Genomic DNA, 24,925 nt, shown 5'->3' on the forward strand with positions numbered 1-24,925 from the left:
TGGAACCATATAAATTTTTCACACAAATTACAAAATAAAATTAAGTAAAAGAAAAACAGCAATCCCTAAGCAACCCTAAAACAAATTAACTTAATGTTACCTACTTGATTGCAATTTTAGAGAATTATTTCTAGTGATTTTTAAAATGAAATTTTGATTGCTTTTTCCTTATGGGATATATTTCAGTAATAAGAGAGAACCATAAAGAAATTTCAAATATTTACTGCCTTGGTAGTAATGCTGCTATTCTTCCATAGATATATCTGTACACATATATAAATAAGGCAAGTAATTAACAATCTGTATTGTTGAGAATCAAGATTTTCAGTATTAAGGGAAAAGAAACAAATATGAAATATAAAAGGAAAATCTTGTAACACTAAATTAGAATTTGGAATATCAATATAAACACAATAGATTTTCTCATAAAAGTGTATCAGCTAAACCTGCCCTATGAAAACACCTAGAAGTAATGATCCAACAAAAATGTGTTCCTGAAGCACATATGATTTCATACTATTTCCCAGTAAAAGGAACCAGGAATCTTTGGTTGATTCCGGGTCTGGAATAGTCAGAGAAGCAAGAAAGCTATCAAATACTACTTGGATTATTCAGTGGGAAGTTCATAGGAACCGAGTTGAAAAGGGATCCCTTTAAGCATCAGAAAGAATAATGATGTAATATTATCATCACAATGTTAAAAATTCATAAGCTCATAAAGACATGAAATATAAACCAACTATATTTGAAAGATGTTAGAACATAATGCAAAAATCTGAAAATAAAAATTTTGTCCTTTCTGGACAAACTGCATTTCGGGGTAATCAAATAGCTAATGAGTTAAAATTGTTCAGAGAATCCCAGGTAATAAGGTCAAAAGGAAACACAAAATTAGAACATTACCATTTGTAACACTTAATAAAATGACTCTGACCAAAGATTTTCAATGAATAGCATCCATTAAATGATAGGGAACTTCATAATGTGTCCATCAGGTTGATAACATCTGAAACGATATATGTCCTCTGATGTAATAAAATAGGAAGTACACAAGATCATTTGAGGATTCTTCTCAAAAATTCTACTGGGATTTAATTAAGACTCTAGATTAAACCACCAATCATCAAGTTTTAAAATATACATAGGAAAATGCAATCTATGCATTCTTGTGGATATTAATTTAAACTAGTGAAATCTACAAACACATTTATAAGATGACTGAGGGAATGTGAACACAAACTAGATTATTTCCTATCAAGGAACTATTTTGAAAATTTCTTCAGATAAAAGTAATGACTTTGCTAATAGGATAAAAACCAAATTCCATCTGTTGGAGATATATATTGAATACAAGTTGAGGGGCATTAATAAGTGGGAAAAAAAAAACTTTGCTGAGGTTAGGAGATAAGTGGGGGTGTCTGAAAATTTCCATTAAAGAATAAAAAATGACGCCAGGCACAGTGTAATCCCAGTGGCTCAAGGGGCTAAGACAGGAGTACTGTGAGTTCAAAGCCAGCCTTAGCAAAAATGAGGCACAATGCAACTCAGTGAGACCCTGTCTCTAAATAAAATACAAATAGGGCTGGGGATGTGGCTCAGTGGTCAAGTACCCCTGAATTCACTCCCTGGTACCCACCTGCACCCCCAAAAAAGGAATAAAAGTGCCTTAAATTGGTGTTGCCAATTTAAGGGTCTGACAGAAACTAACATAAAATTCCCTAGGAAGTATAAGCTTGAAAATACTGGCAGCTATCAGAACATGAACAGAAAAGATGTAGGAGATAAAAAGGAGGACAAAGTACAAAATATAAAATAATATAAAATAACATATATATCAATAACTACACTAAATGTAAATGGGTTAAACACTCCAGTTAAAAGACAGTGCTCTAGAAGATGTAAAAGATAACTCCTATTTACAACAGAAATAAAACATTTAAAAAATGAGGAAAAGGAAAACCTGAAAAGAAAAAAATGGGAAAAGGTATATTCTGTAAGCATTAACAACAACAAAAAAAAGTTGTCATAACATAAAAAAAAAAAAATTAAGGCAGAGAGCATTACTAGACTATAAAACAGAGTACTTTCATAATGGAATTTTCCTTCTTTAAAAAAAAATTTTTTTTGGTACAGAGAATTGAAACCAGGGGTGTTTTACCATAGTTACATCCTGAGTCCTTTTTATTTTGGAGACAGGGTCTTGCTAAATTGCCAAGACTGGCCTCGAACTTGCAATCCTCCTTCCTCAGCCTCCAGAAATGCAAGGACTACAGACATGTGCCAATTGCTCAGTTCTAAATAAGCATTTTAAATTTGTAGGTATCTGTCCTTGAAATATGGGCTACAAATGTTATAAAAAGAAAAATACTGGATTTAAAGTCTTAAAGGCTGCCTTTAAGCAGGAAAACTCAAAACACCAAATGTCAAAGTCATTCTTCTTTATGTAATACTCCACTGTGTATATATACCACATTTTCTTTATCTATTCATCTGTTGAAGGGCACCTGGGTTGGTTCCATAGTTTGGCTGTAATATGCTGATTTTAACTCCTTCGTAGAAGTAGTCAAGTGGTGGGTTCATTCCTAGTTTTTTGAGGAATCTCCACACTGCTTTCCAGAGTGGTTGCACCAAATGGCAGTTCCACCAGCAACGGATGTGAGTACCCTTTTCCCCACATCCTCGCCAACATTTAGTGTTACTTGCATTCTTGATAATTGCCCATTCTGACTGGAGTGAGGTGAAATCTCAGAACATTTTTGATTTACACTTCTCTAATTGCTAGGAATGTTGAACCTTTTTAAATATGTTTGTTGACCATTCATATTTCTTCTTTTCAGAAGTGTTTGTTCAGTTCCTTTGCCCATTTATTGATTGGGTTATTTGGGGTTTTTTCTTTTTTTTTTGGTGTTGAAGTTTTAGAGTTCCTTGTATATCCTGGAAATGAACACCCTGTCTGAGGTGTATGTGGCAAAGTTTTTCTCTCATTCTGCAGGGTTTCTATGTTTTGATTATTTCCTTTGCTGTGAAGAAGTTTTTTAGTTTGATGATACCCCATTTGTTGATTTTTGATTTGACTTCCTGTGCTTTAGGGAGTCTTGTTAAGGAAGACAGTTCATGTGTTGATCTGTTGAAGTGTTGGGCCTACATTTTCTTCTAGTAAGTACAGGATTTCTTTCATTCTACTACATATGGATTTCCAGTTTTCCCAGCACCATTTGTTGAGAGGCTATCTTTTCTCCAATGTATGTTTTTGGTGCCTTTGTTTAGTATGATATAACTGTATTTTCAGGGATTTGTTTAATTATTATGTAGCCAAATTTATTTGTTCACCACTTAGAATATATATTGTTATTCAAGAATTACTTGACCCATTAGTAAACTTACCTCTCTGCAACTGTTCCATAAATGCCTATTTCAATTAGCAACACAGATAATTTTGCATTAACATGGAAACATAATATTGTATAAGATTGTTAATGAACATATATTTGTACTACATTTCTTTGCTCATTAGGGTTTGCCCTGTACTTAAGTCATGTCATTTAGTTTGGATTTTCACATAAAAACAATACTGTCCTTTCGGTGCAAGTTTTATTATAGTTAATTGATAACATTCAGTAATTCTAAACTTTTTTTTTTTCTTATTAGCTCCTAATTCAACCTTCTCTATTTATTTAGTTTGAAATTCTATGTGTTCAAGGGCAGCAATGTGTTCAAGGGAAGCTCAATTACTATTGCCTCTATCAACTGTTATACTCTATTATTATGATCCTTCGAAGGATGCAAACACACTTATTTCACCTATTCCAAAGAATGGCAAAAATAAAAATTAATTTCCAGTTCTGAAAACAAAAAGGGAAAAATACTCATTGGCAATTGTGACTTTTACAACTACTTTTTCCATACTTCCAAACATCAAATTATAAAAAAATCATAAAAGCTTCTAGGGAATCACAACCAATTATACCTTGAATCTAATATCCCTGGTACTGTACTCCTTGTGTAAAATGCTAAGTTAAATGCACTTACACAGGGCACAAATTTTAAAATGAGGTCAACAAAAGAAAATGAAGTAAAGGTTGGGTTAGAACAACAGTGAATATTGAACCAAATATTAGAACAATCATGTTCAAATAACCCATGTGAACTGTCATGAGAGTATGAATTGCTGAATATAGAGAATAGTAGATTCTGAAAGCTGAACAACAGATTAACTTCTTATATCAGTTTTTATATCTTACTTGAACACACTTAGACAATTTTAGGTAGTTTTGAAGGCCTTATAGAAATCTTGAGGTAGGTTCTTGTGAATGCCAATCACCACTACTTATATAGAATTTGATCAACTCATATGTATGACATTGAGAGAGAATAAATCATGTTTTTTTAATCTTTTCTTAATTGAATTTTTTTTCATTTTCTGACAGTGATAAACATTTCTAAAATTTTTTTCATACATGTATACAGGGTAATAATGTTTATCATTCTACCATCCTTCCTGTCCCCACTGCCCCACTCCTCCCCTCGCTTCCCTCTGCACAATTCAAAGTTCCTTCATTCTTCCCTACCCATCCCCAACTATGGATCAGCATCTGCTTATCAGAGAAAACATTTGGCCTTTGGTTCTTTGGGATTGGCTTATTTCACTTTGCATGATATTCTCTAGTTCTATCCATTTACCTGCCAATGCCATAATTTCATTCTTCTTTAAGGCTGAGTAATATTTCATTGTGTATATATACCACATTTTCTTTATCCATTTGGGATCATGATTTTTAAGGTTGTAATCTGTTATGGTTTGGATGTGAGGTGTCCCCCAAAAGCTCACATATGAGACAATGCAAGCAGGTTTGGAGGAAAAATGATCAGTTTATAACATTAAACCTATTAATCCCTGTGGATTAATCCCTGACAGGATTAACTGAGTGGTAACTGGAGGCAGGTGGGGTGTGGCTGGAGGAAGAGGTTCATTGGCAGTGTGGCTATGGGGTATATATTTTGTATCTGGGGAATGGAGCCTCTCTGCTTCCTGAACAAAATGTAAGCTGTTTCCCTATGCCACACTCTTCCGCCATGATGTCCTGCTTCACCTGGAGTCCTGACGAATGGAGCCAGCCTTCCAAGGACTAAAACCTCTGAAACTGTGAGCCATCAAATAAACCTTTCCTCCCCTAAAATTGTTCTGATCATATCCTTTAGTCACAGAAGTAAAAAAAAAGCTAACTAAAACATAATATCAATAAGTCAAAAAAGCAGCCAAATTTTTCTTAATTTTAGCTAATAGTTATTTAATCAAACCATAAATTTAATAATGGTTATTAATAATGGTTATTAATATTAATAATGGTTATTAATAATGGTAATTAAACCATAAGTTTAATAACCTCAGAACCACAAATACAAAGTATTTAAGGTAATTTTGTTAAAACTGTAACCTGGTTTATTGAACAAGGCTTTTCTAAAAGGATTTAAGCTTCATGGTTTTGTGATGTTTCTAAACTTTAGGAATACAACTTCTAAATCCATATCCTTGTTCTCCATTTCCAAATCATAATATGTTCTTTACTCTATAGTACTATATTTCCTGACACAGAAATGGTGCCAATTCATAACTAAAAAGAGCAGTAGAAGCTACAAAGTATAAAACTAAACTGATTTAACCCAGAAACAACAAAAAAGTATTCCTTTCAACCTGTTTCCCAAACAATATTTTTCTATTTATTATTAGTAGTATGGAAGATTATTGCCTATCCCAAACATACCTAGAATCAAATCAAACTATTGTTAACATTTCATTTGTATTACTAAAGAATATTAAAACATAGATTAAATTGACCAATCAAAACATACAGACTGGTCAAACAGACTTAAAACAACAATAACAAGTGAGATTCAACTATATACTGTTTATTAAAAACTTCACTGGTAAAGATATACAGACTAAATGACCAGTTGGAAAAAGATATATTACACAAATGGAAGGCAAAAACAAGAGAGGAGTAGCTATACTAATATCGGATAAAATTGACTTTAAATTAGAAATTGCAAAGAGATAAAGATGCTATTATACATTAATAAAAGGATCAATTCAGCAAGGAGACATAATAATTGTAAACATCCATGCACCCAACACAGGACCGCCCAAATACAAATATTATTTGACATAAAAGGAGATAAAGACACTAATACATTAATAGTTGGGGACTTCAAAACCCCACTTTCCCAAAGGAACAGATTGTCCAGGCAGAAAATCAGCAAAGAAACATCTGAGTTGATCATTCTCCAGAGCAAATGGACCTAACAGACATTTACAGAACACTTCATCCAAGGGCAGCAGAATACACATTCTCCTCATCAGTACATAAAACATTCTCCAGGACAGACAATATGTTAGGTCATAAACTAAGTCTCAATAAATTTCAAAGAATAGAAATCATGTTTTGAATGTTCTCAGACTTCGATGGATTAAAACTACAAACCAACAATGAGAAGAATGAAAACTGAATAACATGCTCCTAAATGACCAATGGGTAACAGAAGAAATTAAAACAGAAAAAAAAAAATGTTCTGGAAACCAATGAAAATGACAACACAATATACCAAAGTCTGTGGAATACAGCAAAAGAAAGTGAGAGAGAAGTTTACAGCAATAATGTATACATCAAAACCAGAAAGAGAGGGGTTGGGGAGATAGCTCAGTTGGTAGAATGCTTGACTTGCAAGTACAAGGTCCTGAGTTCAATCCTCAGTCCCGCAAAAAAACAAAAAACAAAACAAAACAAAACAGAAAGAGATCTTAAATAACCTAATAATGTACTTCAAAGACTTAGAAAAACAACAAACCAAATCCAAAGTTAGCAGAAATGAAATTAAGAACACAGCAAAAATAAATCAAACTGAAACTAAAACAACAATTAAAAAGATCAACAAATCAAAGTGTTGGTTTTTATAAAAGGATAAAACAAAATTGACAAACCTTTAGCTGAACTAACCAAGAAAAAAGAAAGAAGACTCAAATAAAATCAGAGAGAAAAAAAAGGAGACATTACAAATGATACACAGAAATATGAAAGATCATAAGAAACTGGAAAATTCAGAAGAAATGGATTAACTCCTGACCACACAGAACCTAGCTAAATTGAACCAAGAAGAAATAGAGGGCTGGGAATATAGCTCAGTTGGTAGAGTGCTTGCCTTGCAAGCACAAGGCCCTGGGTTCAATCCCCAGCACTGTTAAAAAAAAAAAAGAAAAAGAAATAGAAAAATCTACATAGATCAATAATGAGTAATGAGATTGAAGCACTAATTAAAAATCTCTCATCTAAAAAAGTCCAGGACCTGATGGCTTTATTGTTAAATCCTACAAAAAATTAATTAAATCCTAATAAAGCATTAATTACAATTCTTCTTAAATTATTACAAAAAAACTGAAGTGGAAAGAAGTCTGCCAAACTCTTTTAAAAAGACCAGCATTACGCTGAGCAAAACCAGAAAAAGATAAAACAAAAATAAGAAAACTACAAATGCACATCCCTGATATATGCAGAGGCAAAAAATCTCAATAAAATACAAGCAAATCGAGTCCTTAAAAGCACAAAGATCAAACACTATGATCAAGTAGAATTCATCCCTGGAATACAAGAACCGTTCAACATATGCACCTCAAAAAATGTTGATGCGACACCTAGAGAATGAGGGACAAAAACCATGATTGCTTTGATGGATACAAGATTCAACTTCCCTTCAGGATAAAACTCAACAAATAAGGTAGAGAAGGAACATGCATCAAAATACTATAAACTATATAAGTGGGGAACAACTGAAAGCATTTCCTCTAAGTTTAAGCACAAGACAAGGATATCCACTTTCATTACACTTATTTAAAGCCTACCAAGAGCAATAAGGCAAGAGAAAGAAAGAAAGGGGATCCATACTGGAAAGGAAGTTAAATATCCACATTTACAAAGGACATGATTCTATAGATAGAAAAACCTAAATCTACTGCATCAGAAAACTGTAAGAACTTAAATTCAGTACAGTAGCAGGATACAAATCAACACAGAAAAAAAAAAAAAGCACCGTTTTTATATAGCAATAATGAACTTGTTGAAAAGAAATGAAAAAAAATATTTAGGAACAAAATGAACCAAGGAAATGAAAGATCTCTACAAAAAAATTATAAAATATTGTTGAAAAAAATTATAGAGGTCACAAGAAAAATGAGCAGATACTTCTTGGAATGAAAGAATCAATATTGTTGTGCCAAACAATCTACAGATTAGATGTAATTCGCATAAAAATACCAACAACTTGGGTTGGAGCTGTAGCTCAGGGGCACAGTGCTTGCCTAGACATGTGAGGCACTGCGTTCGATCCTTAGCACCACATAAAAACTAAGTAAATAAAATAAAGGCATGCTGTCTATCTACAACTACAAAAATTAAAAAAAAAAAAAATATATATATATATATATATACCAACAATTCTCTTTCTTTCCCTCTCCTTCCTTTTTTTTCTTGGGCCTTGTGCATGCTACACAAGCACTCTACCACTGAGTCATATTACCAACCCCTAATGACTTTTTTCACATAGAAAAAACAATTCTACAATTTATATGGAACCACAAAAGACCCAGAATAGCCAAAGTGATCCTGAGCAATTAAACATGCACACACAGTTGGAGGCATCACAATATCTACTTCAAAACATAACCCAAAGTGATAGTAACTCAAGTTGCATGGTACCAGCATAAAAACAGACACATGGAGCAATGAAACAGAATAGAGAAATTAATCCACTTTCATGCACCCAACAGATTTTTGAGAAAGCTGCCAAGAACATACAATGGAAAAAAGTCACTCTTCAATACATGATGCTGGCAAAACTGAAAATGCATATGCAAAAGAATGAAACTAGATCCCTTCCTCAACCTACACAACAATTCAACTCAAAACGGTTCAAAGACCTAAATGTTAAACCTGACATTACAGAATTACTTCAAGAAAAAACAGGGCACACACTTTGGGACAATGGTGTATGTAATTTTTTTTAAAGATAAGACTGCAAAGGTATACGCAAAAAGGGTAAAAACAAACAAAAGGGATTACATCAAAGAAAGAAATTTCTGTCCAGCAAAAGAAATCATCAATAGAATTAAGAGAACTTACAGATTGGGAGAAAATATTTGCAAACTTCATCCTATAAGGAATTGACTTCCAGAATGCATAAGGAATTAAAAAAACTGAACACCAAAAACAAACAAACAAAAATCCAATTAAAAAATGGCTGAAGAACTAAATAGACATGTCTCAAAAGATGACTGATAAATGGTGGTCAACAAGTATATGAACTAATCAATTTCACTAATCATCAGTGAACTGCAAATCAGAACTACAATGACTTATTTCACACCAATTAGAATGGAGAAAAGTAACTTTTATACAGTATAAATGAGTACAGTCATTATGGAAAACAGTATGGAAATTCCTCAAAAGATGAAAAATAGACTATATGATCCACAGACCAAAAACAGACTATATTATATACCCTACTACTTGGGATATACCACAAAGAGATAATATTATTAACCAAAAAGATACTTGCATTCCCATGTTTATTGTAACACTTCACAATAGTGAAAATTTGGAATGAATCCAGACATCCTGCAGGGGATAAATGGATAAAAAAAGAGTAACGTATTTATAAAAGCAATGGAATATTATTTAGTCAGGAAAACAATAAGATTCTGTCATTTGCAGCAACATGGATGGAAGTGGAGATCACTATGTTAAGTGAAACAAGTCATACACAGAAAGACCAAAAACACATGTTCTCACTCATTTCTGGAAATCCTCAAGTTAACGATGTAGAACCAAAGAATGAACTGTGGTCACCAGAGACTGGGAAGGGCAGGGGAGAGGATGGTACAGAGAAAGTTTAATAAGGGGCACCAAAAAGAGCCACAGTCTCCACTTCTGATTCCTATTTAGCACAGTAATTAATTGGTTAAAATAACGTGAGGGGTAAGGTTGTGGCTCAGTGGTAGGTCACTTGCCTACCATGTGTGAGGACTGGGTTCAACTCTCAGCAGTACATAGAAATAAATAAAACAAAGTCCTATCAATGTCTAAAAAATATATATTTTAAAGAAATTTGTGATATTTTTCAAAATGACTAGAAGAGTACTAAATTCTCAACACACAAAAAATGATTAATGGTTGAAGAGATGGAAATGCTTATTACCTTGTTGATTATTCCACACCATATACATGTGTTGAATTTTCATAATATAACCCATAAAGACATATGAATATTATGTCAGTAAAAACAAGTATTAAAACAACATTTTGTTACAGTTCCCATAACTCTAAATATCTGACCCAGTCCATTTGCTTTCTGCCAAAAAGGATTTAACTCATTTCTAGCCAAGAAGCTGTTTACAATGTAAAGCTGTACTATTTAAAACAGGGTATAGAGACTGTTACATCTCTGTGACATGTTTATTACACCAATGTGTGGTGAAATAAAGTAAATCAATTGTTATTACAAAGCTGACTATTTCAGCTGACTTTTTTTTAACATAGACTTTTTAAATGAAGACAGCAATGCATTAATTTACATTCTGGTAAAAGTGCCTTATTTCTTCTTTGAACCAGTAAGAAACTATTTGTAGATGAGCTACTCTGAATAGCACTGACCTAAAGAATTCCAGAAAAAGGATGTTCTATTAATTTTGTAATGGCATCCAAACAGGAAGAATTTCCCTCAGTTTACCAACTAACTGAAATTGCTGTGCTTCAATTTAATCCCATTATCTTATCTTTCATGCCAATGGAAAAAAATGTTCAAACAGCAATTTTTTCCCCTAGTATTTAAAAGGCAAGCTGGTGTGGCTCAGGAGGCTGAGACAGGAAGATCCCAAGGTCGAGGCCAGCCTCAGAACTTAGTGAGATCTGTCTCAAAATAAAAAGGGATGCGGGGTGTGGGTGGGTGGGGCTGCTGGGGCTGGGTTCAGTGGTAGGGCGCTCGCCTCCAACCCCCAATGTGCAAGTCACTGGGTTCGATTCTTAGCACCACATAAAAATAAATAAAGATTAGAACAGAATAAAAGGACTGGGGATGTGGCACAGTGGTAAAATTCCTCTGAGTTCAATCCCCAGTATCAAAATAAATAAATAAAATAAAAGGTAATACTTCCTTCCACTTTGGAGTCCTCTTAACAAATACATCTTGAATAGTCATTTAGGAAGTTTGCCATCTGTAATCATATACTTCTAACATAATAAAAATCAATTTATATTACTTATTTATAAGGCATATATTTACATTCTATTTAATAACATAGTTATGATCAATGCATTAGAATTTCAATTTTCAGAGTTTATGCATGTACTACATTTAATAAAAATGACAGGAAAACATTACAATAAAATAATTTTTCTTTAGATTGTTAATACCTGAACTATCTGTTTATCATTAAGGAAAAACAACGTAATTATAATAAAATTAATTACTATGAAAATTAGAAATCTGTTCATTCTTTTCTGAAGACACAGATATTTTAAATACTTTTTTAAAACATTGACTAATCTATTGCACCCAACAAGTGTATGCAAATATATTAGTTTGCAATCCAAAGATAAGAATTGTTAAACCCAGATCAGCCTGCTGGAAAATGAGATAACAGGTCTGAGGAGTATTTGAAGCTCACTTTATACCAATTAGTCCATAGCTAACGACCAGCTGAACAGATGCTTGAGCAAACTTACTGACATCAGCCCAGCCAGCTCTAACCAACCTGCATACTAATGGAAAACAAATGAATGGGTGTTGCTTTATTTAAAAAGTTAAGATTTGTTTAGAAATCTTTGATTACTACAAGGACACCCACATATCCTGGTTTACCTGTAGCAATTCTGGTTTTCACCTGCTGTATGGACATATTATTATAAATAGTACCTCCTTTCACTATAAAAAGTGTACTGATTTGTTCAATAAATTATATGGTCCTCCTAACATAAATAATATAAAAGTTGTGTTTAACTTTCTTTTTGCAACTTGAATAACTTATACTGTTTACAAGCCGTGTAAGTTTTTAAACTAGATGCTCTGTAATGTACCTTTGTCTCTACCACCAGTTTCTACAATTTAGACAAATTAAAAAGATTATTAGGTTAACTAAGAATCTTAAATGTAGCAGTGTAAGTATTTCCTAATTTTAGGATCTTAAAGAGGATATAAGGAGGAAATAAATTACAATAATTAATAAGATAGTTAAAGAAGTCAGACATAAATGAATGCAGAAAAAAAGTCAATGTCTTCCTTTACACTAAAAAGTAACCAATTAGAAAATATAATGGAGGAAAACATTTGAAATAGAAAAAATGGATAGAGCCAATTTATCTACAAGGATCCAACATATTATGTACAACAACAATTATGTAAGCACCAGTAAGAAAATGTTAAAAAAATACAAAAGAAACTCATAATAATGAAATAATGACTAAAGTAAAGCCATCTTTTTTACTTCTATTAGTTCATACCTTGTTTGTTTCTCATATCTGATAAATAAAACACTATTTTCCAGGATCATCTATTTTTTTAAGCACTGAAATATTTTATTTGCTGAAATTGTATAACACAACTAAAAATTAAACAAATGTTTAATATCTCCTTTCATGAAACAGCAGCAGGAAGTGTTCTAAAGTCTCTTCAATTCAAGGATCATCTTGAGGAACGGAATATGAGGAATTAAAAGCAGTTATTTATAAACAATATTTTGTTAAACTCCATTATAAAAACTGGTATGAAAGAAAGCTGCAAAAGTCCACAAAAACATATTTTGCTCTTCTATAAGTTATTTTTTTCAGGGCAGTAACACAGGTTATTCTGTTTAGACTAGTCTTTCCCATAAAAGATAAACTAAAATGAACAACGACATTGCGAAATTTTGTAGGAGTGATAAAATAAGAACTAATTTTTAGTATGTATACAGAGATACAACCACCAGAGGAATGGAAAAAAAAAATGTATACCTAGCTTTTCTGTTGTTGGAAAATCAATGTATTTTGTGCATTTGGGGAGAAGGGAAGAGTAAGAAAATTGAAGCTAAAGGCTAATAGATGCTAGTGAATATTAAGTTATTCCATTTCTATCATTTTTTCTTAGAACTCATTTATTATATTATGTATTATAATGGTGTCAAAAATTATGAGATAAACATTAACATGATTTTATTAAGCAAGGTGGTTTTACATACAAATAAACACTTTTTAAACACAAGAATATTATGGTTTTACTTGGAAAGAGCAATTTTTTTGTATTAAGTAATAGTTATAATGCATAATTTAAGTTTCATAATATTTTGTAGTCTAACCTGAATGATTATAATTTTATAATATTTTGTTATAATTTATAATATAAAGGTCAGAGGAAGCCACGTGTGTATGAGAATTATTTTCTAAATAGCAGTTAATGGTTTTCAAATAAATTGTTTTCCAGCTAAATTAGTCCCTGGACCTAATTCCAATACTGCATTTTAAAAATAAGGATTGGCTTTTAGAAATCACGTTTTCAATGAACAGGACTGTTTTTCTCCACCTCTTAAAATTGAGCTGGCCTTACTTATGACTTATCTTAGTCAATATATTGTAGCAAAGTTATAATAGTGTGTTGGTTCCAAACCTAAGTATAACCTAGGTATTAAGAAGTCTCTTTGCATGGTTTCTTTCTTTGTCTTTGGACCCTTGCCTCCTTTATAAGAACATGCTACAGAATTGAGATTGTAAAACAGAGCTGAGTTTGCCCAGCTAAGGCCATTCTGCATCAGTTAGCGCCCAGCCAACCTGCCAGCTGACTGTGGATTCATGAGTGAACCCAAAAGATTAGTCATGCCAGTTCAGATCAGTTCAGATCAGCAGAACTATCCACAGACTTGTGAACAAAAATTAACATTACTGTTGTAATGCCACTGAAGCTTTGTTTGTTGTTAGTTGTTAGCTGTTAGCCAGCTGTATTACTGTGGCAATATATAACGAACACAGAAATTGATACCTAGAATTGATGTGTGCTATAAAGCAAAAACTTAAAATAAGAGGCACTGACTTTGGGGCCAAACTAACATTTCAGTTACAGAAGGTGGAAAAATATGAGGAAATTCTAGGAAACTGGAAATATGGCAATCCACGTTATGCAGCTGTGAAATATGTTTACAAAGAAGTTAGACAATATACTTCAGAAACTTTTGGACCCGAGAAAACTAATTTCCAGGCAGAAAGCTGAAAATGCCAACTAATAGCTCCTAGTTAAGTATAAGGTTCAGGAAAGGTTCAAGAAAGAAATGAGCAAAAGAATGAACTAGTCATTTTACAAGCAGAGAATAGAAAGAATACAGAGGAACTGGGATTTGCTAGTTGGAAAATAAAACTGCTTTTGTTTTCATTCTCCCGTAAGACTTTCAAAATAAGATGAAACCCATAGACAAAGATCACCTCAAGGATATAGCTGTAGGTTTCTCTCTTAAGATCAATAAAAGGGGCTGGGGAGATAGCTCAGTCAGTAGAGTGCTTGCCTTGCAAGCACAAGGCCCTGGGTTCGATCCCCAGCACCCAAAAAAAAAAAAAAAAAAAGAAAGATCAATAAAAAAATTAAGGCAGGCTCTTAGTTTGGCAAAATGGATTTTAAGATTGTTTATGGGCACGAGCCTACAGAATTCTGATCCCCAAGTAGTAAAAGTTGTATCTAGAGACCAAGAAAGTCTCAAAAACAATTTTGGGTATGGATATTTTTAAAGCATGGAATACACCATATTGGGTGCATAGAAAGTCCACAAAGGCTTTTTATTTTTCTCCAGTACTGGGAAGTAAACTCAGGGGTGCTTTACCACTCAACTATACCCAGAGTCCTTTTGAATTTTTATTTTGAGACAGGGTCTTGCTAAGTTGCTGAGGCTAGTCTTAAACTTGTAATCCTCCTGCCTCAGCCTCCCAAGTAGCTGCAATTACAGACGTGCACCAATGCACCCGGCCACACAAAGTCACCAGCCTGAACTGCTGGTCAGCCCTTGCCACTTACTTGGCTAAAAGACTACTGCAGAAGTGATGGTGCCAAACGGCCTTGCATCTTCTGCTTCCTTTCCTGAATTCCTGCCTTGGCCATGAGAACAACCCCAGGTTAGCCTGCTGAAAAATGAGACTACACGGAGCAGAGCATATCACAGCTGTTTTTACTTTTTTGAATAAGATGGCAAAGCCAACTCCTCCATCCCACAAAAAAAAAAAAAACCTCTTACCCTACCACTACCCACTCCTGGTACAGACCTTTAGATTTATATCTGGAGTTATTGCAAATGCCTCAGAACTATTCCCTATGCTTCTATTTCTTCTATAACCGTTAATCTATTACAATATTCACCATGTAAATGTTGTAATAAGTGATAATTTTATTCTTACTACTGATGATTACCTAAATCCAAATCCATAGTATCAACTCTTCTCCAGACTATTATAAGACCTTCACAAATAAAACTTTCCCTTTCTTCTGTAATTCTTCTAGAAAATATCCAATTTCCTAAACATACTTAAAAATAACACGTTCATTCCTAATTTCAAGACTTGGTTCCATTATTTTGATTCATACTGTTCTCTCCCACTAAAAGGATACCACTTCATCCTTTGCCTGTCCAAGTCTTATCCACACTTTGATCCTCTCTTCATAATGAGTTTTCTAACAGGCTAACCCAGAAAAATGTCCTTTGGCTCCAATATCTAATGCACTTCCTCTATATACTTACTGAAGCTTTGCCATGTATGCTTTTTTTTTACTTAGCTGTTTTGTGTGTATTAGCTTTTGAAGAGCAAAAATGGTGTCTCACACGTTTTCATTAAAGTCCTCTTAATGCTCAGTACAAATTCATAAAGACATGAATATATTCAACATCATCACTAAATCCATGTGAAAAATATCCAAATATCTATTTAACAAATGCACTTTTTCAGAAAATAATTACTTGAATGTAACTTATTGTTTTCCTTTTATATACTGGAACAAAAATATGCAATTAAATTTATCTTAAAGCTGTTTATCTTATCTAATGCAAAATACATAATATTAACATTAAAATACATACCCTCTCTGGAATAAATCCACATTGTAGAACTTATTTAGCTCTACAGAAAATTCTACCATTGCTTGAACTTCAGTCATTTTTAGTTTATTCCCAGAAGATAAATCTGGAAACAGCACCTTAGTTTTAAAAAGGGGAGAAAAAAAATCATGAGAAGTACAACAAAACATCCAATTTATAAAAAAAATGCAATAATTTAAACATATTTCAGAATGATACATAAGCAGAAATTTAAAATGAAGTAAACTGTCAGGTGTGTTAGCTCACACCAATAATACCAATGACTTGAGAGTCTGAGGCAGGAGGATCCCAAGTTCAAAGTCAGCCTCAGCAACTTAGTGAGAACCTAAGCAACCTATTGAGACTCTGTCTGAAAATTAAAAATAAAATAAAAAAGGGTCAAAATGTGGTCCAGTGGTTAAGTGCCCCTGGGTTCAATCCCCAGTACCGAAAAAAAAAAAAAAAATTGAAGCAAACTAGTTCAGTATGCCTAACTTAGTCTAACCCAAATAAAGAGCACCACAAATCTATACTTATCAAACAGCACTACTTTCTATATTTTAAGATTTGTCCTCTTAAAATGTTTTTCTAAGATGTTTGCCTTAGTGACATTTATGTGAGAACAAATACAATGTTACTAGAACAAATTTTTGATTTTATCTCATAAATAAGACAATTAAAAAATTTTAAGACACCTAATTATTATTCTGTATTCTACTTTACACATAATAATCCATGAAAGTCTTTTCTCTGTTAAGAGTTCTTCAGTGACTATTTACTTTTAAATTAAAGAAAAAAATTTTTCCTTCATTATGATAGGTTAAAGTATTCAAAGAAGGTTAAAAAAAATCCAACGAACAAGAAAACAGGACCAAAACAATTCCATTCATTAATATATATATCTATATATGGTTGGTGTATAGTCTAATTGTGCACATTAGTACAATTAGAACAATATTTATAAAAATGGGATCAAACCATATGTACACTTTATAATCTAACTCACTTAATTTTCTGATGGACATGTAAGTCAATAAATGTAGTTGTACAATACTATTTTTAATTATAATTATTATAACTGTGAACATGTTATAGTTTAGACAATCACCCATTGTTGGGTACTTCAGTTCAATCTTTTCACTATTTCAGGAAAAAAAAAAACTAACAATCGCTCTCTTCAATAGACATATTTAACAGCAAATTAAGAGTAGTTGGTAGACAATTCTGTATAAATTTTTGTATTTCTGCATGTCTTACTTGTAGAGACACTGACAACCTTTGTTTCAGACTATTTTTTATATAGTTTATATAGATCTTTGTATATGGTCTTAAAATTCAGACACAGTGTCTTATGCTAAAACAAAGGAAAGATATGTCTAATATCCTGTGTAATAAAACTAAAGTCTTCCTCCAAGGCAAAAGCTAGATGAATTTGTTATCCATTATAAAAGATTAGGTTCTCTTAGCTCAGGGTTCTTCTCTTGTGAAAAAACCTACAGGTGTCACCTGGTATACAAGCTACTGCTTTAAGTATAAACCATCTTTGTCTTTGATCCATGAATCTCATGTCTTCTGCTAAAATCCATAGCACCATGGTAGGCTACCTTGCTAGCTTACAAGTGGGGTAAAATCTCAGATCCTTCACAATTCTTGAAACAGTTCTTCTTTAAAATTTAGCAAACATTCAAATATCATGAACTAAGTGCAAAAGAAATGTCATATCCTTACCTCTGCTGATCAAAACTTCATTTTAACATTATTAAAAAACCAATCTTGTACGTCCAGTTACTGATTCTTGTTACAAATATATTGTTCCCCCTATGAGACAAAGAAAATAGCACACATAAAAAAGTTAATGCTTCAATTATTAATATTCTCAATTTACATAAAATATCTATACCTTGATAAGGCTTAGGAACAAATTACAATTTTACTAATATCACTAATATCAACATCAATTCTATAAAAGGATTCACTTATACATAATGCAGGTACAAGAATAAAGTACTTTTTTTCTTAGTTCAGTGGTTCAGAAACAATTCTCATTAATACCAAAACATTATAAACTTATTAATTCTTAATATATAGAACTCATCATTTATAAATAACTGAGTGATTTGTAAAATTTCATATATATGTCTGTGATTTTATGTATATGTGTATGCATAAAATGAGTTATTTAAAATATTGACAGAAAAGTTGCCTCATTATGCTATACTTTTTCACATTTCAAACAATAATTAAAAAAATTTTTTTGCTCTTGGTATAATTATTGTAATACAAAAACATTAGAATAAAGACTACATTCATTTTTCAACACAGAACCTTTTCTCTCATAAAGGCATAGACTTTGTCAACTTCAATAATTGCATCACTAATAATTAATAGTAATCATTGTAGATTAAAACAAGACTATCTTTATAAAAGGCATTCCCTATTTCATGGAAAAACATCTAAAAGCATTTCATACACACACACACACACACACACACATATGCACACACACATTTTCATGTGGGCAGGGTTTAGATCATGCTCTGGTTCTGATTCTGATTCAAGTTTGGTCAAGTCTCCAGGTCTTAGCTTCTCAGATATAAAAAGATATCAAATCAAACACTTACAGAACACCAAATATAGGGCAGGAATTGCAACAGATACAAGGTATAGCTCAGTTCCTGGTCTCAAAAAGTTACCTATCCATTAGGAAGCAATAACTTAAGTATAGGATAATGGTTAAAATATGGGCTTTGAATTTGAGTCCCAGAGCCAATATTTTGGTAGGTGCCCTCATACCCTACCACCCCTATCACCTAAATCATATACAGTTTGGAAGATTAATAAACTTTTCTCATTTAACTATTTAAACTTTCTAATTTAAGCTATTTTCATTTTGGGATCCCAATTACTATAACTTGGCCTTTCCCTTAACACAGAAATTAATATCAGAACTGGAGTAATGCTATAACAAAATCCTTACATAGTGGCACCAGCTTAGTAATTTCACACTAGTGACCTACCTGTGTGGAAGCAAAACAATTGGTAAAACTTTTGTCTACAATAACTTGCAGAAATAGGTGTCCACAAAATGCTCATAACCACCAGAAAAGTACATGAAAAGTGCCACAACATTGGATGTGTTGGTGGTTCTTTATTGTGTTTACTTAGGCAGAACTGACTAGTAGATAGGCAAAGGTGGAAAGAAATAAGACAGAAGAAATGTGGGGCCTTGCAGTCAACTGCTTCAATACCCACACACACAATTACCATTCTTCCCAAAGGAATTCTTCCAAGATTTCTGGACAAAATAAAGGTATCCAGTGCTGTAATTAAGATTAGATTAAGGATGCTGCCATCTCACTAATGCCCATTGTTTCAGATAGTTTCATGATAGTGGTATGAGGGATGAGGGATGAGGATGAGGATGTGCCTCATTAAAATGTGCTGTATGCACAGAAAAATAAAGAAAAAAGGCAGGCATGTGAAACATGTCTAGTTACTGTCACAGAACTGAATGGAGACAAACAAAAATCCTGTTATGTTTTTGACAGAATTATATTTGTCAAATTACAAGCTAACCTGAAAAGCCTAAAACTGTATGACTTGTAGTAGGAAGTAGATTATGAAAACTGTGCCCTAAGTGAACAAACTTGCAACCCTAATTGCAAATGTGGTCATGGAGGTTAAATTTCCAACAGCAAAGACAGGGATCAGAATGCAATGAACACAGGAAGCAGGACTAAAGATATTATTCTACTGCCAGGGCCTAGAATCTTCATTATTCCTGCCCAACATTCCTCTCAACCAGAAAATATTTGTTTGTTTTCCCAAATGGGAGACTTGATTAGTATTTTCCTGTTTCTAATTCACCACAAAATGTTGAGTATGTGTGAGGGATGAAGATGGAACAGATGACTGTTTTGTTTACAGGTCACTGGACTGGAAGTATTGTATCTCTCAGTAATCATGGTTTAATGCAACTAAAGGATGGCATGTTGGGTGTTTTCCTTCGAACAAGAAAGTAGGAGTGTTTTCAATAGGTAGGATGAACAATACATATGGATATTTGGATGGCTGGAGTGGCAGATTAAGGAAGACTGCTTGTCATTTCCATTTTCCCCTTCTTCCTAGCCCAATGGTCATTCAGCCTAAGACAACATTTCCTAAATTCTTTTAATACCAAGTGATTCTACCCATGGAAGGTGGCTAAATGATCCAACTCATGGAATATAAACCAAAGTGAAACATGCATTATCTGCCTCCCTTTTTAAAAAGGAATTTCTCTGCCCTGAACCTCATCTACCTTTGTTTTCTTAACAGGCTAGAATACCTTCTTGATAGTGACCTAGTTTTGATCACACATATTAGGACAAAGCCCTGAAGAATTCATGGAAAAGCAAAATGATGGTGAGATTATGGATTCCTGAATGTCTTAGCTGCCTACATCTCTCATATTTTGAAACTTTGATACTGTGAATACCTAATCTATACCTATTATCAGGATCTTCCATAATTTCTTTGACCTCATCTCCTACCATTCTGTCCGCTCCAATCACACTAATTTCCTTTTTATTCTTAGGCACACCAAATATATTCTCACCTCAGCACCTTTCCACTCATTGTTCCCTGGAATATCATTCATTCCAAATATTCACATGACTTATTCCTTTACCTCCTTTTGGTCTTGGCTCAAATTACCAACTTCTCAATTAGGCTTCCTTGGTCACACTATCTAAAATAGTAACTCTGCTCCTGGCATAACCTATCTCTTTCTTCCTTTATTTTTTTACATCTAACATACTGAAGAATTTTACTTTTTAGTCTTTACTATGTCTCCCCTTTGCTAAAATGTAACCTCCATGAAGGTAGGAAATTCTGATTACTCTGTTCACTACTGAATTTCCACTGCCAGACACACAACAGGTGCTCAATTTAATATTTAAGGAACATTTAACACATTAACATTAAAGGTTCCATAAATATTAACTATTACTATTTTTCTCCTCTTTAAGCTGAACTAATTTGGAGAAAGGAATTATTATCATACTATACTGAAAACAGACATGCATGAATAAATTTTCATATTAAAATTCCTTTATTAGTATAAGTTCAAGCACTGCTAGCAGTTTCCTCCACTCTTACTCTTGCATCCTACTATGCTTTTTGTTCTATTGTTGATGATCAGTTTTCCTTAAATTCTTCCCTTGTTCTGAATATTCCTAAATAGAAATATGTATAGATAGAGTGATACTGATAAAATCACTGTGACTCTCATCTCCCAACAAAAAAGAAACAGATGTTTATATTTTTAAATTAGTAGAAGAAAAATTTCAAAGGGAGTAAAGGAAAAGGAGAAAAAGCAAAAGCAGAAAGAAAAGAAAAATTCAGAGGATTTTCAGTCAAGGAGGATCTTTCTGATCCTCTTGTCATAAACTACTCTTTTCCCATCTATAGAAATCAAAGTAATTGCAATTTGACCCCACCAATCCTTACTATCCAATGCTATCAGGTACTTATAAAATTTCAAAGGCAAATTGGAAGTCAATTTTTTTCCCCTAATGGTGAAATTTTCTCAATTTTAGATGCTTCCAACTACCTAAAAACAAAAGCAAAACAAAAAAACTTGTATACTTCAAAACCAAATTCAACCATCAAACCAATTCTTCCCCCCCCCCCCCCCCCCGTACTGGGGCTCGAACTCAGGGCCTTAGCTGAGCTATCTCCCCAGCCCCAAACCAATTCTTTCTATGATTTAACAGTTGGAAATCTCTGACTTATACAGATTCTTATGCTACTCATGAACCACAAAAACCCTGGTCTGTCCTTTATCAAGAACTAAAGAGGGCTGGGGAGATAGCTCAGTTGGTAGAGTGCTTGCCTTGTAAGCACAAGGCCCTGGGTTCAATCCCCAGCACCACAAAAAAAAAAAAAAAAAAAAAAAAAAAAAACTAAAGAAAATGCAGAAAGGACTTCTTTCATTTAAGATGATGCATGGGAGACTCTCCATTGCAGAGATCTTCCTGCAATCAACAAAAGCTATGAATTTCATGGCCCTCCTACATAGTTCACTGACTGACTCAGACCCCATCACTTTAATCTGAGCCTCTGAAACTAATGGAGTCAGTCAATTTATACCAGACCGAATCATCCATTCTACTGGTCCTAGCAAAGCAGTTTAAAATTGAACAATCTGGAGGTCATTCAAATAAGGATCCTTGCTGGGCATTCCTAGGTCACTACAGATAATTCACTCAAGCAGACTAAAAACCCCAATCCAAAGAACCCAGTGGGAACCCCAAACAGAAAATGGCTCTTATACTAAATAAGAAACTTATGCTGCAGAGACAAAAATGATTTCTTTACCAGGAAGGGTAAAAGAACTGACAATTACCATGTAATACCTCAGGACAAGTTAGCTTTTTCTCAAAGAAAAAAAAAAATCAATTAATCTGAAGATCATTCTTGGTCCTTTAGAGCTGCTCACTCCAACAAGGAGACCACCAGCAACATGTGGTTACTGAACAATTAAAATGTGTTGAAGGAACTGAATTTTAAATTTAAATCTAACACTGAAGCAATATGAAATATTTTCCTATTAAATAAAACATTGTTTTTACAGGATTAATTTTAATCATTAAAAAAGTAAAGTAGTTAAAAAAACAGCGTACCAATTGAAATGCTGTGAGTACAAACTACACAATGGATTTTAAAGACTGTACAAAAGAAATGAATGCAAATATCTCAATCTGTTTTTACACTTATCATATTTTGAAATAATATTTTGGATATATTAGGTTAAGTTTAATTTTTTGATGAGGCAACTAGAAAATTTTAAATTACACATCTCAGTTATTTCTATTGGATAGCATAGCCTAGAAATAGCAGAGTATCCCTTTAACTGCTAGTGTGTATAACAACTGTCCCAGGAATTAAGTACATAAAACCATGCATAGCTTCTAAGACTACAAGGATACCCACTCCCACCAGATCAGTTGAGAGATACCCACTAACCTCAAAGAGGAGCTAAGGCATGAATATCTGCAAAAATGTGGGAGATGTTCCTGCACCACCTTGAACTCAAGTCAGAATTCATGAGTGCCTCAGAATAAAAGAGGATATGGAAATACCTAAAAATAAGAGGAACAACAATAATAACAACAACAACAACAACAAAGAGGAACAGCTCAATGGTCCCTTAAGACGGACTGGAGACCATAGGGGATGATTGGTTCCTCTCACAAGAAATCAAAGAATAGCTCTGACTCTTCACATTTGGGCCCATAGATGCCCTTAGGATATTCTCTCTCCTAATGCAGAAGGTAAAGGAATTGAATGAATTGGAAATTCCAGACCCCTCTGTCAGTCTAAGGACTAAAGGGATCACCTTTCATTAATTACAGAGGTAACTGCTCCAGTTTCTGAATTTTACTCACAAATTAGCAACTCTGGTACAAACAGGTTCAGAGTTTGTAATGCTGATGGTCCAAGTTAAGATGCCCCAAAAGACATTACCTTGTAAGAAAAAAAATCTCATATGGACCAACTTACCCTTAAAAACCCTTTGAAAGGTTCCCTGTTACAATTGATATATTATTTCTCCTTAGATGTGACCTATTCATTTTTTCCACCACATTTAGAAAAATGTTCTTTTTGTCCTTCTACTAGATAATGTTGGGAAATTTTGTAAAAAATAAAACACACACACAAACACACACACATTATCTACCTTTAAATGTTCACATTTAATATATTCAATATAGTGAGAAGCTCACATTATGATGGACAAATGGGAACTGATACCAAATGAAGGAACAGCAGAATCAATTCAACTAGATGAAACCCTCACACTTATAAAGATAAATTGGGGGGCTGGGGAGATAGCTCAGTCGGTAGAGTGCTTGCCTTGCAAGCACAAGGCCCTGGGTTCAATCCCCAGTACCCAAAAAAAAAAAAAAAAAAAAAAGATAAATGGGATCTGAGACTGACATTTGAGATCAGAATCAATGAAGAGAAAAACAGTTAACATGTATAGTTAAATTCAAGTATGCTAAATAGAAATATGATAGTTCTGAAAGAGAGAGGTTTTCTAGATCTATAAAGAGATTAATTCAATGCATTTAACGGCACCAAGTTTAAATTTTGTATTGATTTTCTTGGGTCTTCTCTAAAGAAATAAGCAGGAAGTCTAAAACAGGAACAACCCCAGAAGTCTTCATAATACTGTTCCCATGAAAAAAGCAACTGATTTTTATAACAGTCATGTCTGTGGCACGCCAAGGAGAGTAGAAAGATATGTTTCTTGGTGGAAGGTATACTCAGCTACTACCATTCCTAAGTCCTACTTACTTAGGGCACAGGAGAACTCCAATCTATGTTGACTTTTTTGAGTTAATCTTGATCCTGTGGGATCCTTCAGCAATAAGCTGCAATCGATCAATCAGTGACATCTGAATTAGTCTTGCATCCTTAATCCAACTATTTGGTGTAATTTCTGGCCACCTAAGTTGGCTAAGTCTGCATTGATTAGTTCAGTTGTAATATCTGAGCTGTGTAATATCTGACTGTAGTCATATCTCTTGATTTATATTTAGGTCCTTTTTTGGTTGGCCGAGGCATGACACCCTACCCATCCTTGTGTAAACTCTCTTGCAGGAGCTAAATATGCTCAGTCTTTAGATTATATGCTGCTGTAAATGGTCACGCCACCTGTCATTTGCTTGACTCTGAAGATCAACCCCAATCAGATGGTTTTTAAATTTTTCACAATCATTGACTGTATAACACACTTTCCTTCACTTTAAAAAG

At 33.4% G+C, this 24,925-nt stretch overlaps 1 protein-coding gene across 1 annotated transcript in view; it reads right to left on the reverse strand.

The window, feature by feature from the left end:
- Nucleotides 1-24,925, reverse strand: part of Fam135a (family with sequence similarity 135 member A) — a 126,848-nt gene that overhangs the window by 95,895 nt on the left and 6,028 nt on the right. Inside the window, 2 exon segments of the mRNA XM_047557828.1 lie at nt 16,127-16,242; nt 17,852-17,941. Coding sequence (XP_047413784.1) covers nt 16,127-16,203 — 77 coding nt within the window. The 5' untranslated portion in view covers nt 16,204-16,242; nt 17,852-17,941.

This window comes from Sciurus carolinensis, chromosome 7 (genome assembly GCF_902686445.1).
Source record: "Sciurus carolinensis chromosome 7, mSciCar1.2, whole genome shotgun sequence".
NCBI lineage: Eukaryota > Metazoa > Chordata > Mammalia > Rodentia > Sciuridae > Sciurus > Sciurus carolinensis.